Below are 16,886 nucleotides of genomic sequence, written 5' to 3' on the forward strand. Positions count from 1 at the left end.
TTTTAAATTTGTAGAAAAGACTACATTGGATGTAAATTGTAGAAAAGACTAGATTGGATGGAGCTTGTACTCCACCATGATGGCACACTTGGATGACCTTAGTATCCTTCAGAGTAATGCTTTGCATAAAACTAAACACTGTGTAACCATCAAGCATGAGACTGTCCTCGGCTTTCACCCTGATATTTTAAGTTGAAAGCAGTAACGCACTGTCAATAAAAGCAAAGACGTGATTTCTTCAGAAATTGCTCTGTGTGGGGACCTGGCACATAGTTCTGTCACCATGAATTCGCTGTGATTTCACCACTTGCCATGTCACAGGTTGTATGGTCAGGTCACTTGGGTGACCTGAGAGGGATTTAGGCCCTGGTTTTTGGTGGTTTGAGGGTAGGTATGTGTATCAAATTATGGATACCAACACATCTCAGCTTCTTGTGTGGCTCATTACCCTGTCTGTAAAATATATGTTAGTGTTTCCCTACCTCACAGGGGTGTTGTGAGGATAAATGTGTAAGAAATTGCCATTCTATATTTGATATAACTAGGTTAAGTGGGAAACTGTGTATGTGGAGCCAATCAATGGAAAAATTGCTGAAGGTTCATAGAGGAGCTGGGAGTTGAAGGATGATGCCAAGGGCTTCTATCTATGTTATAACAAGCAAATTCTTGCTTTGTCCTGTACTAGCTGTGGCAGCCTAACATGACAATTGTATTTGATGCCGTTACTGCTGTGTATTTTGCAGAGCAAAATAGGAGTTTAGTTTTGAGACCCCTCTCCTGAGAAACTCATAAAATCCCTTTTTCTTACTAGGGATATCATCTTCTTTTAAGTGGGGGGTGCTTTCTTCTTCCTACTACCAAAATGTCTGTGAGTTTTGGTCCCAAGTTAGATTAGTCCAACGTGATACATCTTCTTTGCCTCTTTACCACACTTAATCACCAATGAGGGCACTCTGTTCAAGTGGGGACAGACTATTTTGGGCACTCCGGTTAAAAGAAGAAAAAGTAGGTTGTGGAGAGAATGTATACTCAAGCCCTCAATGTTTACCTGCTTTCTGTAAATTGGTTGTGGGAAAGGAGATTCCTCAGAAGTTGTTGAACTCTCAGGGTATGCCAATTATTTCTCGTTTTTCCTTCTCTTGGTGTCTTAGTGGATGCTTTAAAATGCTTGAATTATGACATGATGAAAAAAAAACAATTTGAGGCACTGTCTCAGACTACCCATGCAGGAGCTTCTGTCTGTTCATAGGCTAACCCTCCATTTATGTATTTTTGGAAAGTGAAATAGCTAAAAAAGTTGATGTTTAAGTTTTTGTCACTGAGTTTTACAGCTGAACTGTTCACTGGGGTGAGTGAGGCTATCAAAGTCTTAGCGACATTTTGCAGGCTCTTTTCAGAGCATTGGTTTATCAGTTTGAAAGTTATGTTTGCCTACCAGAGACTAGATCTTTTAAAGCCTTTTCTACCTTCTAAAGCAAAATGGATCATCCTAAGGCTATTAGTTATTCTGTTTTGTTTTGGTTTTGTTTGTTGTTTTTTGGTTTTTTTTGTAATCAGGCGTTGTTATATTTGTAGTTGAAGTTATATTTGTAGTATTGGAAAAACTGGGGAGTATTTATGGAGATGACTGTGATCAAAGATTTAGTTTGCTATTGCTAATTAGGGCCAGACTAATCTGGGCTGTTGTTCTTGAAGTGTGTCAAAAAACACTTTCCTATCCAGAGAGAAGTTCCTCGTGGCATATATTAAAAGTCCACAAATCTTTTTTTTTTTCTTTTATTTTTTAAAGTCTTTTCTTTTAGAGATGTGCAAGTTATGTTTGGATGGTGTTGGTTTGTGAAACACTTTAAAAATTCTTTCCCATGATGTCTTTTTCTTAGGGTATGTACATTAAATCAACATATGATGGTCTCCATGTAATTACTGGAACAACAGAAAATGTAAGTATTGTTAATACTGTATGTTCAGGCCTGGAAGCCTTTTTGACCTTACCTGTGGTTTATGCTTTCCCTTTGCTATAGACTACATTTTGCTTGCGAAAGTGTGCTAGTTGGCTGTGGAGGACCAATAGCATGTTGGACAGCAGAAACGCTTGTGCTTGTTTACCTCAGAATTGAAAGAGTTGTTTCCAGTTGACGACCAAGAGAATCAGTTTTGATTTGTTCGTGCAAGACATCTAAAATTCTGCAGTTGATCAAGATAGGACGTAACTGTCTTGGAGCTGCCTTGCTCTGTGAATAAAAGATAAATTTCTTTATTATGTGTAGGCTGATATGCTGGAGTTTGCTGCAGTTTTATACAAACAGCTTTTATATTTTTCCATCTATCAAGCTTTATTTTGTGATAAATAAATGCATGGAAATGGGGACATCCCTCCACATTGACAAATAACCATACATTTCTGCATGAACTTCTGAATAATGCCTATAGAAAGGAACACTTATTACCGGTGTACTAGTCCTCACTGAAGGTATTAAATAGCAAAAAACCCCATAATAGAGTACTTTTCAAATTATTTTGAAATGCAACCTCTTTTCCTTGTACACCATATTTAGAGATCTGGCTATATGCTAGGAAGTGAGCAGACTGATCATTTTATGGGGAAAATGTTCTAGCCATAATCTTCAATGAGCATGGAACAAGAACTAAACGACACTGAACTGTTCCATAATGATTTAGGCAATTCCTTTCAAAGATTTTGATGGCATTTTCTGAAAATGAAGCTGTCAGAAATGTTTGTTTTATTCTGCTACTGTGTTGTACTGTGGGAAGTGCAAACTGCCTACACGGTATTTACAGCTGCTACCTCTCATCTGCAGTGAGGTTCTGTTAACATCCCAAACAAAATAGGAATATTATTTTCATCCCTTCATAGGAGCTGCCATCTGATATCCTTTCTTCTTTCTGTTTTCTTCTGCTGTGGGCAGGACATCCATGGGTTATATATAATAGATAATATCAATTGTAGAACTTGAGTGAATGCCACCTGTCTCAGAATAAGGAAAACATAAGGAATTTCAACCTTGAAATGAAAAATCTAGTGATCTAGATTTACAGCTACAATCAGTGAAATCAGTAAAACTAAACAAAACCAACAGAACCATACTTGAGCATAATCTAGAAAATATAAGAAGGAAAGAGGATGGTTTTTACGGTTGGATTTCTCTCAGATTAAAACAAGAACCATCTCTCTCCATGACTTACTAATATTGGATTTAATTTCCCAGTGGCAAAAATAAAAATAAAATCTTAATGCATTCCCTCAAAACTCTTTATCTTTTGTGATTCATGAATATAATTTAAAGCCACGTCAGGAAGCTTCATTCGTGATGACTTTTCTGCTGTTGTTACTGACTGTTTAACACTCTGGAGGTGCTCACAGCAGATTGAGAAACTGCAGTCTGCTATCTAGGGAAAAAACTCCTGTATGCTAAAGCATGTGTGAAAATGAGCAACACTTTAGAGAAAGTAAGGTGTCTATGGCTTTTAAGCACACAGCTGCTAGATGCTTCTTTTAAGAACCAAAAAAAAAAGGGGTATGATTCTGATAGATGGGAGAATAAACGTGTAAGCAGCATGGCCGGAGCAAGGTCATGATGGTGCAGATGTAATCTGACCTGTTGATGTTGACATTGTTACTATTTGTGATACAACTTAACTTGTAGGAAACAGTAAGAATCCAAACTCTCTTTCCTTTGAACAAAATTTTATGGCCTTTTTCTTTCCAGTTCTGTTCCTCCAAGTGAGACATTGGCAGACTTTTTGTCTGAGACTTTCCTGAAAGATCACAAAGAAGCACTTGTCTTTTTGGTAAACACAGTAGCATAGCAGTGCTAGCAACATTAATGTAACAGAGTATAACTGAGCAGGCTTTGAAACCATAGTTCTGCTTTTTCTGTTGGCCATTTTAGGTGGTTTTGTCCACCTACAAAGCCCATTAATTTCAATCTTTCTGTTCAGCATTAGGAGTCATCTCTACCAACACATCAGCACTGCAGTTCAAAGCAGCTTTGAAACTTGAATTGTGAGAGAGCAGGCTTCCTCACAGGCCACTGCCCCATAGGAGCTTGTCTCTGGCGGTCCTGTAGCATTAGAGCAAGCTGAGCTTTCTGGTTCATGTCTTCTCTCTTTTGTTTAGAAGTAAGAAATCCAACGGGTATATTGGTCCAGCAAAAGATTACAGCTTTCTTCTTAAGGAGCCCTTTTAGACCACATTGGAGAGGTTCTTTTAAATCACAAAGCAAATGTATTCTTCAAATAAGGTCATTTTGTAATTTGGTTTTCCAATAGAAAAGAGTACTTTCCAAAGTAATAGCATGTAGTGCATCTCCAGCAGGAGTGTGACCTTGAAGGGGTGCTTCCAGCATCCCCACTTACTGTGCACTGTTTGAGTTTGCAGGGTGCCCTTAGATCTCAGGGAAGAGGACCTTTCAGAAAAATAGAACCAATTTCTCCATTCTGAGCATGTAGCAAATGTACTTCATGGGATCTAAACTAGTCTTTCAGACTTTGTGGGTATACAGGGGGTCTAGGACAAAGACAACATTTAGCCTACAGAACAAAACTAAATCTATTCTGAAGAATAAATCCTAAGCAGATTCTGAATAGCTTGTATGTATGATCCTCCGTAACAGGTACTTCCATTTGTTGTTCAGCTCCCTGTTGAACTGAATTATAAGCTAAAGACACATCTGTGGAAAAAAAAGCTTATGGACTCTCTTCTGTTTTCCTGTTCCTTTATGGCAAGGTCTCTGTGTATTACTTGGGAGGAAAAAGGATAAGAAACAAGAGTTGTAACCTTTTCATAAGACCATACCTTGAGACTCCTTTATAAATTATTTTTACCTCACCTTGCAGTGTGTTCAAGGCACAATTGCAATGAGGTGGTTTTTTTTAAATAGACTTTTCCAATTTGAAGATTCTCAGACCATATTTTACTGGCTTGTCATAGAATCATAGAGTCATAGAATCGTAGAATTGTTAGGGTTGGAAAGGACCTTAAGATCATCTAGTTCCAATCCCCCTGCCATGGGGGTAAATCACACTGCTACACAAAATGCCAGTTTTGTCAAGATGAAGCTGCAAGTGCTGAAGTTAATACAAGAGAAAGCTTATACTGTAGAGTTCAAGGGTAATTACACAAGATTCACTTGCACTTGCATTTTGAAAGTCTTAGGTGTAACTACATCTGAGCTAAAACAGCAGTATTACAAAAGAGGATTATAAAGATTGTTAGAGGTATGAATGAGTAGTGAAATGGCAGACAAAATACAGATTGTTACAACATAATCACCAGTGTTAAAATTTTTCTCCAAGTCACTCAGGCAACACCTTTAATGATGGGGTAGTGCCAAAAAGTCAAGGCTGCTGTTCTTTATGCAAGTAAAATTATGCTTTCACCAGCCCAGCTTGATTTAGGATGTTCAGAGCAATGTCTCCCAGGACTGAGTTGTCAGTGATGACCTCAGCCTCCTCTCCCCTTTAAACACTGTCCTTGACTTAGACCATGTATTACACAATTGTACTAGAAAGTCATGGTGAAGCTATGGGACATATTTTGAATTAGGATACAGTATGTAGGCTACTACAAAGAGTATTCATTTCAAGCCTAGAGCATATTCTCTAGACAACCTGTTATGTCATCTGAAAATGAATTTAATTTCATTTATTTCTGTAAAATCCACAGGAGCTTTTCAGAAACCGACTTCTGAGCAACTTGGCTAGTTTTCTTTCAAATTGCCAGTCTCACCTTCTACCTTTAAGATTAAGCGTCTTCATAGACTGGCAGTCACAGTACTGAGAGAAAAATCAAAGCATTGACACTCTGTGAAAAGCTGAAGGAACTTATTTTCCTCTAAACATAGCAGTATTTGCCTCAGAAAACAGTTGGTCTACTGTAAATGTAGAAGGCAGAAGAAGGGAGAGTTTTGTGGGAATGTCAGTTTATGGCGGAGCATTGGGGTTTTTTATTGTGGGTTTTTATGTTTGCATTGTGTTGTCATTGAGCTGCGTTTTTTGAGACAAAAGCCAAAAATGAAAATACTTTGCTTTTTGAAAGTGTGATCTTTGTAGGATTTTTGTGCTGCTTGCATTTCTTCCACCCTAATGATCCATAGCTAAGTTACCATGTAACTTACATGATCTTCCTAGTTGGTACCTAACCTAATCCTCTCTTTGAAGAACATTGATTTACTGAAGCTCCCTGCAACATATTGAAACATTGAAAAATAAAAAGGCAATGTTTTGAAATTTGTTTGTGAAGAATGGCCAATTAGTCTTGATAGGCTCAATATTCAGCCAAAGCTTGGCTTTCAAGGCTTTAAGAGATGTTAGGCAGATTAAAGCACTCTTTTAGCAGAATGAAATTTGAAAGAAATCCTTAGGACTTGGTTATCCTTTCATAAAAAAATACTCATACCTTTCTTTATATTTGATTGTATTGTATACAATAGTACAGATTATTTTTCTCCAATAACAATGAATTGATTTATTAAATATTTATTTAACTCTTTATTTCACAGTAAAATGTCATTATCAATCTAACCTGATTTGCATAGCTTAGAAAACATACTGCTGAAAGAGAGATGATGACCAGTAAGAACTGTATTCTTGATCATCTCTTTTATTTTAAATTCAGTCACCTGCAGATCGGTGCAAGAAAATCCATGCTGGGGATGAAGTGATTCAAGTTAACCACCAAACTGTGGTATGTATAAATATGTTCTGTGTCAATTGGAGATAGAGGTGTCATGGCACATCAGCATGCGTAGAGAAGAAATATGTAGAAAAATGTGTTTTTATTATTAATTCTAATTTTAAAATTTTCCTTTTCTCTTCTGAAACCACATAGTTCTGAAGTTCAGCCTTGATCCTCTGAGTATCACTGAAGCTAAGAAGTTAGACTAAATAGCTGTGGCTTGGGAGATACGTTAGGGTGTTTTCTGCTTACCCAGTTGGGTTTAGTGTAGTAGAAGGTGTGGGTTGAAGGAATGCAGGGAGTTGCAAACCTACTGGAATGTGTAGAACATGATTTTTGAGAACAAAAGCATGTAAAATTCCCGTAGTGTGTCTAGGGTGGTTAGAGTAATTTAAACACGGATTTTTAAACTTGGAAACTTAAGATGAAACAAATCTTTCACATGTGATAGGCAAGAACACTAATGCCATGCAAACTACTCTTGAACAGATGCATGTTAGTTCCTGCTGATTCAGGGTTGATGAACTCTTAAAATCACCTTTTCTAAGGTAAGGCTTGGGAATGGAAAAAAGCAGACTGTCAATGTAAAAAAGAACTATTCTTTTTCCAAAGTATAAGGTTTCTTAAGAGTAGAAAAAGTCAATATATGATACAAATTACATGTGTCCTTGCAAATCACTTTAGCAGTTAATTAATTTGACAAAAAAGTATCCTAGATTGCCATTATTAATACAGCAGTCATTGGTTAAAAACACATTTGCCATTCACCGTAGGGTTCCACTTCTAGCTTTAGGCTATTGTACATCACGTCAGGTCCTCTGCACGAATTAGTGTAATATTTCAGTATACCCTCCAGCTAATTTTGATATAAAATGTACTGTACATATGTGGAACTTAACTGATGAGAAGCAATCTTTTGAGCTATGCACTGTAATCTAATAAATCTAAGCAGATCAGGGTGAATTTCAATACTGTTTGACCTTAGAAAGTATTGTATCCCATGATTAGTGTGTAGTTGACTAATTTCTTGATTTTTCAGCACTAAGAAAGCTTATGATAAAGGGAAAAACATTTTAGATCATTATTTTTTTGGCTACCAAAATGTTTACATATCTGAAGAAACACATCAACAAGCATTCAGTTTTTCTAACAAATCCTGATGTTACTATCAGGAAATTTGTCCTGTCAACTTGAAAATTTCCAATCAACTAGGTATTTTTTCTAGGGTTTTTGGAACATCTACTCTGCATTTATGTGGTGGAAAGATTAGGTTCTTAATACTATCACTAATCATAAAATCATTTTGACAAGCTTTAAGATGGGCTTTCTTACCTAGTTGGATGGAATTTTGAATGTAGGTTTTGGCTTTCATATCAGTGAAGCTAGGTATTTTGAGATGTACAGAAGAAAGAGTTGCTTGTAATTCTAGGAAAAAGGACTATAGGGAGCTAAGACAAACTTAAGTTGGTGTAGAGGATACATATAGTAATAGACTAAATCACACATTTGCATATGCTCTTGCTTTGTTGCATCAACAATATAATTAAAATAATTGACATCACTAATATCTTATGCAAGTAACTTCCTTGTATTTTCATGTTGCTTTTCCACAGTGAAAGTCAGCAATCATTCTCTTAGAAATGTGATAACACCTCCGACATTACTTTTACAAAGGTGCACTTCGTTCACTTTCCAATTTATAGAGCAAAAATGTTTGACCTTTTCTATGGATATTGCAAGGGTTTTAGGAATATTTTTAATGTAGATGTATTTTTTTAACAGACATATTTTTAAAATAGATAAAAGTCTAAGTCAGTCCTTTTGTACTCTGGCCCCTGTCATAAGAAATTTACTGTCCAGTTCTAGTAATCTCTTTTTCTGGGCAGAAGAGGTATGATTCCTTACAGTGATTCTTACTTTGGAGATAAATAATTCTGAAGATATTATATTTTGTCTTTCTCTTTATTGACTTTTTTCATACTTCATACACAGTATCTGATTTTCAAGTTGCTCCTTGTAACTTGTCAGAGATTGTCACTTGTATTGACTATAGAAACAACTATGATGAAACTTTTTAAAGATCTAAAGCTGCAGGAAATTATTGTTCACTTGTTGCTGTTACTTAGGTGATATCTTGTAATTGGAAAATCAAAATCTAAAAAAATCTAACTAAATTTAAATTTTAACAGTTAAAACTTTTTTACGGTGTTTTCTTCAGTGTATTCTATTTGTCAAAGCGAATTTAATACCTGGCTTTCAGTACTTTGTATTTCAAAGAATGAAGATATGGGGAGGAGAAGTTCCATTCCACACAAATATGTTAAAAATCCAACTTGTTAGGTAACACAGTTTAAAATAATTACTTTTTAATAATTGAGATACAGATGAGATTTTTTGGTTGTGGTTTTTTGGGGGGTTGTTTTTTTTTTTTCCAGAAAGCTCAGTTTCAAGCAAACAGCATGCCAAAGCAGGAGAATAGTTAAGTGACTTATAGTGATTTTTATTATACATATCCTAACAGTGTGTGTCAAAAAATTTTAAATTCTCTATTGACATCCTCTGCTTACTTGTAGTGGTGCTTAATCCTCGCAGTATTTTTTTGGCAGTGAAATCAAAGGATTTCAACTGGTTACTCTGATCTTTTGCTACATTGATCAAAACCATGTGTAACAGTGTGTATTCCACTTGTTGCTGGCAGGATGTCTGGAATGTAAATATCTTCTGAATCTTTAAATTTAAAAGAAATAAGTTTAAGCCTAAATTCAGTGAAAAGTTAGTGTTCAGAAAATTGTCCATTAAATTATGGTTTATTGAGGTTAGATAGCTTTATCAATCTTCTGCATCACATTTGCCTTATAGAATACATTCTCATAGAATACAGAATAGCTCTGTATCTAAGAGGCATGACTCCCCCACTGAAATTCAAAGGATTTAGCACTGTCTTCTCTTAAAGTTCCCTGTAAATTCCATCCTTAATCTCCTTTAAAAGCTTGTCTGTTTAAAATATTTCCAACGTAAACAAAAAACCAAGTCATCCAGTTGATTCAGAATCTGCACTGTGCTGCAGTACTCATGTTTCTGCCTATATATAAGTCAAGAGTGTGTTTTGCCTCAAGATAGTCCTCCTTTTAACCAACTAAAAGGGCAGGAAACAGTATTAGTGTTTACATGAACTATTACTGTTCACAGTACACTTTCTGGTTGTGTCAGTGATAAAGCAGTAGAAGAAATGCTCCAAGCAGAAAAGAGGAAGATATAGACTAAGGATGGTGTTAGATTCTTGAATAACAGGCCAATCTGTAATGTCCTGTGCATAATTTCTTTATTTTGGAGGCATTTTTGGCACATTGCATTTACTTCTAAAACAAGTATGATAGGACTTACAGATTTAATACAAGGATGCTATGACATCCGGTAGACATGTGGATTCCCCAAATTTGTGTTTGTTGCTAAAACTCATTGAAACTCATCATATAGATGATGGAAAAAAATGTGTTTAATTTGGCAAAATAGGTGAATATGGTCAGTTATCAATCCATTTCATGGAGAAGCTGGTATGTTCAATGGTTTTGAACCTGGAAGTTACCATTGAAATTGGATTTTTTTTTGAATCACGTAGTGTGTAGATAACACCTAGGTTTTATATGATGTCTCTTGATGTGAAAACTCCTGTAGGCTTTTGTGGGCCAAGTCAAGTCCGCAGCAGTGAGTTACTGCAATTCTTTTTGTATTTACAATGCAAAAACTTTGAGGATATTTTGCTAAAATTCCTGTGAAACATGATAGATGCATTTACAATATCATACCTTGCTTTTCTGTAAGGGTAAACACTTAAGAAGGCTATGATACCTTTCTAGATCCTTACACTAACTTAATCTTTGCTTAGAAAAGTAAGGAGCAGGTTTTTAAGATTCACTGTACAATTAGTGAGTAGAGTTCAACTTCCACAGAACCTCTCAGCATTTGTGGGGAACTGGCAAATTACAGCTGATAGGAAATGCTGAAGTTGGGGTGCATATGAATCTCAATTATGTGCATCCAAAATGGAGTTTGCAGATGTCTTCTTATTTTAGGAAAACCAGAACAAAATACCTAGAAGTAGAAAAATGGTGTTGAAAATATTTCTGTTTATTTAGTTTTTCTGCACTGTTTAGAAGGATCTCTTTCAGATCCTAGCTAGGGTTTTTTGAATATAGATTTCATTGAAGGCCTTATTAACTTGGCTTTGAAGGAAACAGTAGTTTTAAAGAGACTCGGTAGGTAAGTGGGCTGGAAGAGTATAATGGGGGGGACAGCATTGTCTGCCCAAGATTTTCACATCAGGTGTTTATACAACAAAACTTCCACTAACAAGATCTTTCATTTAAAATTACATGTTTATTCACTTATGATGCTTGACTTGTACAACAGAGCAGTGAAGCAAGATCATAAAAATTCAAAAGAAATGTGCCTCATGGTCAGCTTCCTTCTGTTGCTGTTACGCATGTGCTTTTATGGAAGAGGAGATAGAGTAAGAGCTCCCAAGTAATAATTTTAATCCTTTCCAAATCCTTGAGTTTCCTCTGTTTATAACAGTTTGATAAATGCTAACATTAATATTTAATTTTAAAGGTAGGTGGGATTTACATCTAAAAGCTTTTTAGGTGTATTCAGAAATGTAATGGAAGTTCTCTGCAGGGCTCTATCTTGAACCCTCTGTAGTTTTTCAGGATATGAGGACCATACTTTGATTTTGACAAATGTAGTCCGTCCTCCAAATGTCCTCTCAAAATTTCAGTTTAATTCTTTATTCTTTCTTTGCAGTCTTCGTAACTGCTTTGTAATACTGATAAAAGAACTAAATTGGCAAGATCCTCTCAAAAGGAAAAAACTTGTTGTGAATTTGCAATTGCATTTAACATGAAATTTGGTTGAGATTATATGGTTTTGCTTATGATTTGTTTTCTACATGGATGTACAAATACACACAGAAATAAATTATTTTATATCCCATATGTCAGGGAACTGTAATATTGCAGAAATGAAATGTGTGAGGGAAGATGATCTTTTGTTTCCCCATGGTGACAAATACTGTATGCTCTTGTTCATGGAATCTGTTTTCCATGGATCCCTAGGGCTTGCTCAGAGTTGATGTGTGAAACACACCACTTTGATGAGCACAGGCTCATTTTTATATAACTATTGTGCTGTGTCAGTGTGGGCATCCACTTATACTTCTAGCTCTGGCACGACACATCAGCTAACAAACAAGTCATTGTTGCATCTTGTGTTAGAGTAGTGTAAGCTTGGCCAGCCCACGCTGCTTCATGTTTCTGCCAAACTTTAAATAATTTCCCTTTGTTCATTCCTCATGAAATTTTCACGCTTAACTACACACCTGTGTCACCAGCCAGTGGAATTAGTTCAGTTGCAGCAGAAGGCCATGCTGTGCTGCCTTTCATCATCTACTTGCCTCCTGGATGATAACAGAGCTTAACTATGTGAGTGCTTCTACCTTAATTTAAAATCAACCTGCTTGGCTTAGCTGAAAGCTTAAACCTGGTTGACTGTGCCCCAAAATAGAAAGGGAACACTGACAGCATCACTGATAAGTTATATATGGTTGTGGAAACTGCTCCTTACTACCTCAGGCTTCATGAGTAACAGGTCTGGTCCTGTGACTTGGACACTAACCACTTCCGGTGTGCTCTTTGATCTGTGCTCCAGAGGACCTGACCTCCACTCTGCTGCAGCTATGGTATGCTACAGTACTTGAAGAATTTATGCTGGTGTTGTGGTTTAACCCCAGCTGGCAACTAAGCACCAGCTAGCTGCTTGCTCATTCTCCCCTACTTCCTGGTGTGATGAGAAGAGAATTGGAGGGGTAAAAGTGAGAACACTTTTGGGTTGAGATTAAGGCAGTCTAATAAGTAAAGCAAAAGCCACCCACCAAGAAAAGCAAACCAATGAATTCACTCATCATTCCCCATCATCAGGCAGGTGTTCAGCCATCCCTAGGAAGGCAGGGCTCCGTCACATGTTAACAGTTACTTGGGAAGAGAAACACTATCAGTCTGAATGTCCCTCCTCTCCTTTTTCTTTCCGTTTTATATGCTGAGCATGACAACATATGGTGTGGGATATCCATGGATCATTTAGAGTCAGCTATCCTGTCCTTGTCCCCTCCAAACTCCTTGTGCACCCCCAGCCTGCTTGCTGGTGGGGTGGTTTGAGAAACAGAAAATACCTTGGTTTTGTGTAAGCACTATTCTGCAATGAGAACATCCCTGAGTTACCAATGCTATTTCCAGCAGAAATCCAAAACACAGCCCCATACCAGCTACTGTGAAAAAAATTAACCGTACCCCAGGCCAAACCAGCATAGCTGGGCATGTTAAGCCTCATCTGTGGAATTAGCACGCTATTGATGGAGCTATGTAACAGTCAAGCACTGAGAGGTTCAGATTGCTATAGTAGTCCTTTCAGGAAGTAATAGAAGAAATTGGTGCAACAGGAGATGCCCATCCTGTCATATAACTGTGATGTGGGTTCAGTGGCTGGACACTGTATTTCTAAAAGTACTCCCTGCCAACTGACTCTGACCTTGGTCACCTGTTGCCATTTGCTATGTCCCGTAAGTCACTCAAAAGCATAGAATTTTTTTTTCCTGTCCTGGCTGTACCGCAGAATGAACAGCTATTACTGGGCCCTGGTGCTTTACTCATGTGATGAGATGAACATGTGCAATTCAGCAGGCTGTCATGTTCTTTCATGAGTTTTCTTTAGGGGGAAAAATGTTCTTTTGTAATTGATGACATAGACTGCTCTGTACACCACTGACTACGGTTTGGGAATACACACCTAGGCTGACTTTGAAGGCACCGATACCACTTTTAGAAGTAGTGTAATTGTAGGAAGATTTTCACTGCAGTACCATTGGACTTTTTGTGTGGATGTCATTGGTGGGCCTTCATAGTTTCAGCGCTGGTTATCACTAAGTTACTGAGTCTGTAGCCAAATCAAGTATTTTTATGCAAGCTGTACTCATGACCATACTCTTGGAGGTGTATCTGCTAGAAACTGCTGTAGCATTCTGTGGAGTATTCTGGTGATCTAATTGTTAAATTTATCTTTTTGCACAGAACATACTGGGAGATGGTGCATTTTCACTCATGTATTTTGTACAGTTGCTTTATGTTTTGCATTTTTTCCTTATATGGTGGTGTTTCCATAGGAAAAAAAAAAAAAAAGTCCTTCAAGAGGTGCTGTAAATGATACTAATATTTCCAACGGAAATACTGAAAGATAATATGCAGCCAAAAACTTTTTGCATATAATCCTGATAAAAATTATTTCCATGCCCTTATAGTAGTGGCTGTTGACTACCATTTGCATTTGCAGGCAATTTAAATTACAATGTTAACAGTGTGTTCTTGATAGTGGATTTTGCAGTTACAATAATTCTTTCAAAATTTCTTAGTCTCTCATATGTGAGATGCATGGTTTGAACATATGTTTGATGCCCAGGTAGAAGATAGTAAGTAGAATTGAATTTTTTTATTGTTAACAATGTTGATGCCTATAGAACAGAATACATATTACATTAGTCTTGTCAAATAGGAGTAGGTTAAAAGGCTTACTGTTATTTAAGTTCAGGTACTTATTTGTATTTGGAAAGGAAGGCAGGTATTATTCTGCTACTAATAATCTTCATTTTAACTGAGATAGCTGAAAATTTCAGTACACTGTAGAGAAGGAGATAAAGGTAAGGAGAGATGTCCTCAAAGTTATGCAGATTAATTCACTGATACTACAGTTGTGCACAGCATGGACCACATACAAGTTAGAATTCAATAGTTTTGAATACCTCTGTGCTTCGTGCAGGTAGCAGCTATATAAGTTAAACAGCTAATCTTCAGGTTCCAGCCTGATACTGTGTATTTCACTATCTTATTCTGATGAAGTTAGGAGTTAATTGTGAGGAAGTGTAAGACAGTGATAGTTATTGTAAAAGTAGATAGAAACAGTAAGAAAAGCAAGTTATTGCTGTGTCATGAGGGAAGAAAAATTAAAGCAGGGAAATTCTGTGCCTGATTTGGATAGATGTAGTCTGAATATGTAAATTTTTATTAAAAAAAACACCTCAGTTCTGGCTTAGAACACCTTAGTGGCTTGAATGTTTATGGCTGATTATTTTAACAGCAGTAAAATGGAACAAAAAAGAAAAGAACTCTTATGTCTAAATAAATTACTGCTTTATTATGATAATTTCTTTTAAATCTCTATCCATGTCTTTCTTTAGCTAAGTGATGCTACGTAATTCAGCTCTATTAAAGGCTTTTTGGTTTGAGTTTGTTTTTACCCCTCTCTCTCCACTCCTCTCCCGTTTTCCTCGGTCATTAGTGACTTTTAAGGATTTTTTTACAATTTCTTTGTAAAGACATGTTAATTTATTTTCACTATATGAACTCAGTCTCAGGAAACATCTGCTTCAAGGGTAGCAGCACTGTTTAGCTGCAGGGCTACTGGGGATATCAGTTTATTTATACATTGAAATGCGGGGATCAAAAACTTGGAATTACTGAGTCACTGGACTTCTAAATTATTAAGTTGTGATAATGTAAATTTAATCCGCAACAAAGTTATGTAGATATATACGTATGTTTACATATATTTATTATTTTAATTCAAGGACGACCACTTTGGAAATTTAAATATGAGCGTATGCGATGCACACACACATTTGCCTCAAATTCCCATTGTGAGATGAAGCACATGGCAGCACAAATGAATTCCTGTAAGGCAAAAGTGGCTGTGGTGGGTTAATACTGCAGAGTCACTACTGAGAAACATGTTCCTCATGCTGTGTGAAATACGGACAACTTGTCTATTCACTTCCCTTGAGGAATGAAGAGGCTGCTTATATCCATACTGCAGCTTGATCTGTGAGAAACTGGGGTGTGATCCAGTCTGTCTAAATCCTGCCTGGGTCTCCTTAGATATTGTATCAGCCCTTAAGTTTCTTTAGCACTCACCTGTGGCCACCCAGGGATGCTGAAATCTCAGGCAGTGGAGGTCTGTCCCTCACCAGGAGCCCTGCTGAAATGTACACAGCTTCCTGGGCTCTCCATATATTCCCTGGAAACTCCTGAAAATGAGGCCAAGTGAGGACTCTAGCGGCAGCACCTTTATTCATAATAGTTTAATGTCTGTGACCTTGCTAAAGAAGGGATAGGGCCTGATCATCGCAACTTGGCTTTCAGACCCTGTTCTTTGCAGTATGTGTGTAGTTTGTATTGTGTTTCTATTACACAAAAAAAAAACAGTGACTGTGAATTGGGATCAGAACCCTCATTTCTCTGCTCCCAGTGTAGGGACATGATGGTTTCTTACCTGTTGTATGACTGGGCTTCATACTTACCCGTCAGCACAGTGCTTTGCCTTCAGGGAAGGCCATTAACCTGAAATTATGCACATCTTGGTGGCTGAGTCCCCCCTCCAGGTTTAGAAAGACTGATTTTAGTCCCTCTGAGGCTAAATAATACTGAGATCCACATTTTGCAGGTGGGCGGAAGGCTGGATAAAATCCCTCCAAATTTCTGGTAGCTGTCTCCTCAGGTTATCTGTACTCTTGGTTGAAGGGAGAGTTGCCTTGCAGTCATCACGCTGGAGGCAGCCAGTCACTGCAGGGAAGAGCAAGTACACAAGTACTTCCTTCAAATTTCAGAGATACGTCAAAACTGGGTGAACTGAAATCAACTCCATTTTTTAGAGCCATACATGGAAATAGGGAAATAAGACCTTTTTTCCTCAAAAACTGTGCCTATTCACTAACCTTACATCTGCAAAAATAGGATATAATCAGACCCATAAAGTTGGACTCTTTGCTGTTCCCAATGGATATACTCTTTTATTTGTTCTAGGCTGTTGCTAGCACTGACTCAAAAGCAAAACAGTGAGGTAGCTCTGAACTAAAGTTTGATTGCATCAGTGAAAAATGAAAGGTAAGCATTGTTATTAAACAATGTCCAAGCTTCAATGCAGAACTGATTCTGTGTCCCTGAATAATTCAAGTTCCGGTTCTCCATGAATGAAACAGATGCTTGTCTCCATTACCGAGGTGTTCTGTAGTCATGTTAATAACATTTGTCAGGTTTGTTGAATTATGGTAGAATTTAGCTGTACAAATACCTAAAAGGAGCAAGGTAAT

General features: G+C 37.1%; 1 protein-coding gene across 7 annotated transcripts in view; it reads left to right on the forward strand.

The window, feature by feature from the left end:
* Positions 1-16,886, forward strand: part of CNKSR2 (connector enhancer of kinase suppressor of Ras 2) — a 214,763-nt gene that overhangs the window by 90,798 nt on the left and 107,079 nt on the right. For 5 of the 7 annotated variants that reach the window (XM_061453247.1, XM_061453249.1, XM_061453250.1 and 2 more), the window contains exons 7-8: positions 1,881-1,940; positions 6,638-6,706. The exons of 1 other annotated variant lie outside the window; for it this stretch is intronic. In XM_061453247.1, coding sequence (XP_061309231.1) covers positions 1,881-1,940; positions 6,638-6,706 — 129 coding nt within the window. The remainder of the gene's footprint in view (positions 1-1,880; positions 1,941-6,637; positions 6,707-16,886) is intronic. One more of the 7 variants, XM_061453248.1, reaches the window with a different exon arrangement.

Source organism: Pezoporus flaviventris, unplaced genomic scaffold, assembly GCF_033815535.1.
Source record: "Pezoporus flaviventris isolate CSIRO_AGI_PZ_B2104156 unplaced genomic scaffold, CSIRO_AGI_Pfla_v1 ptg000015l, whole genome shotgun sequence".
Classification (NCBI taxonomy): Eukaryota; Metazoa; Chordata; class Aves; order Psittaciformes; family Psittacidae; genus Pezoporus; species Pezoporus flaviventris.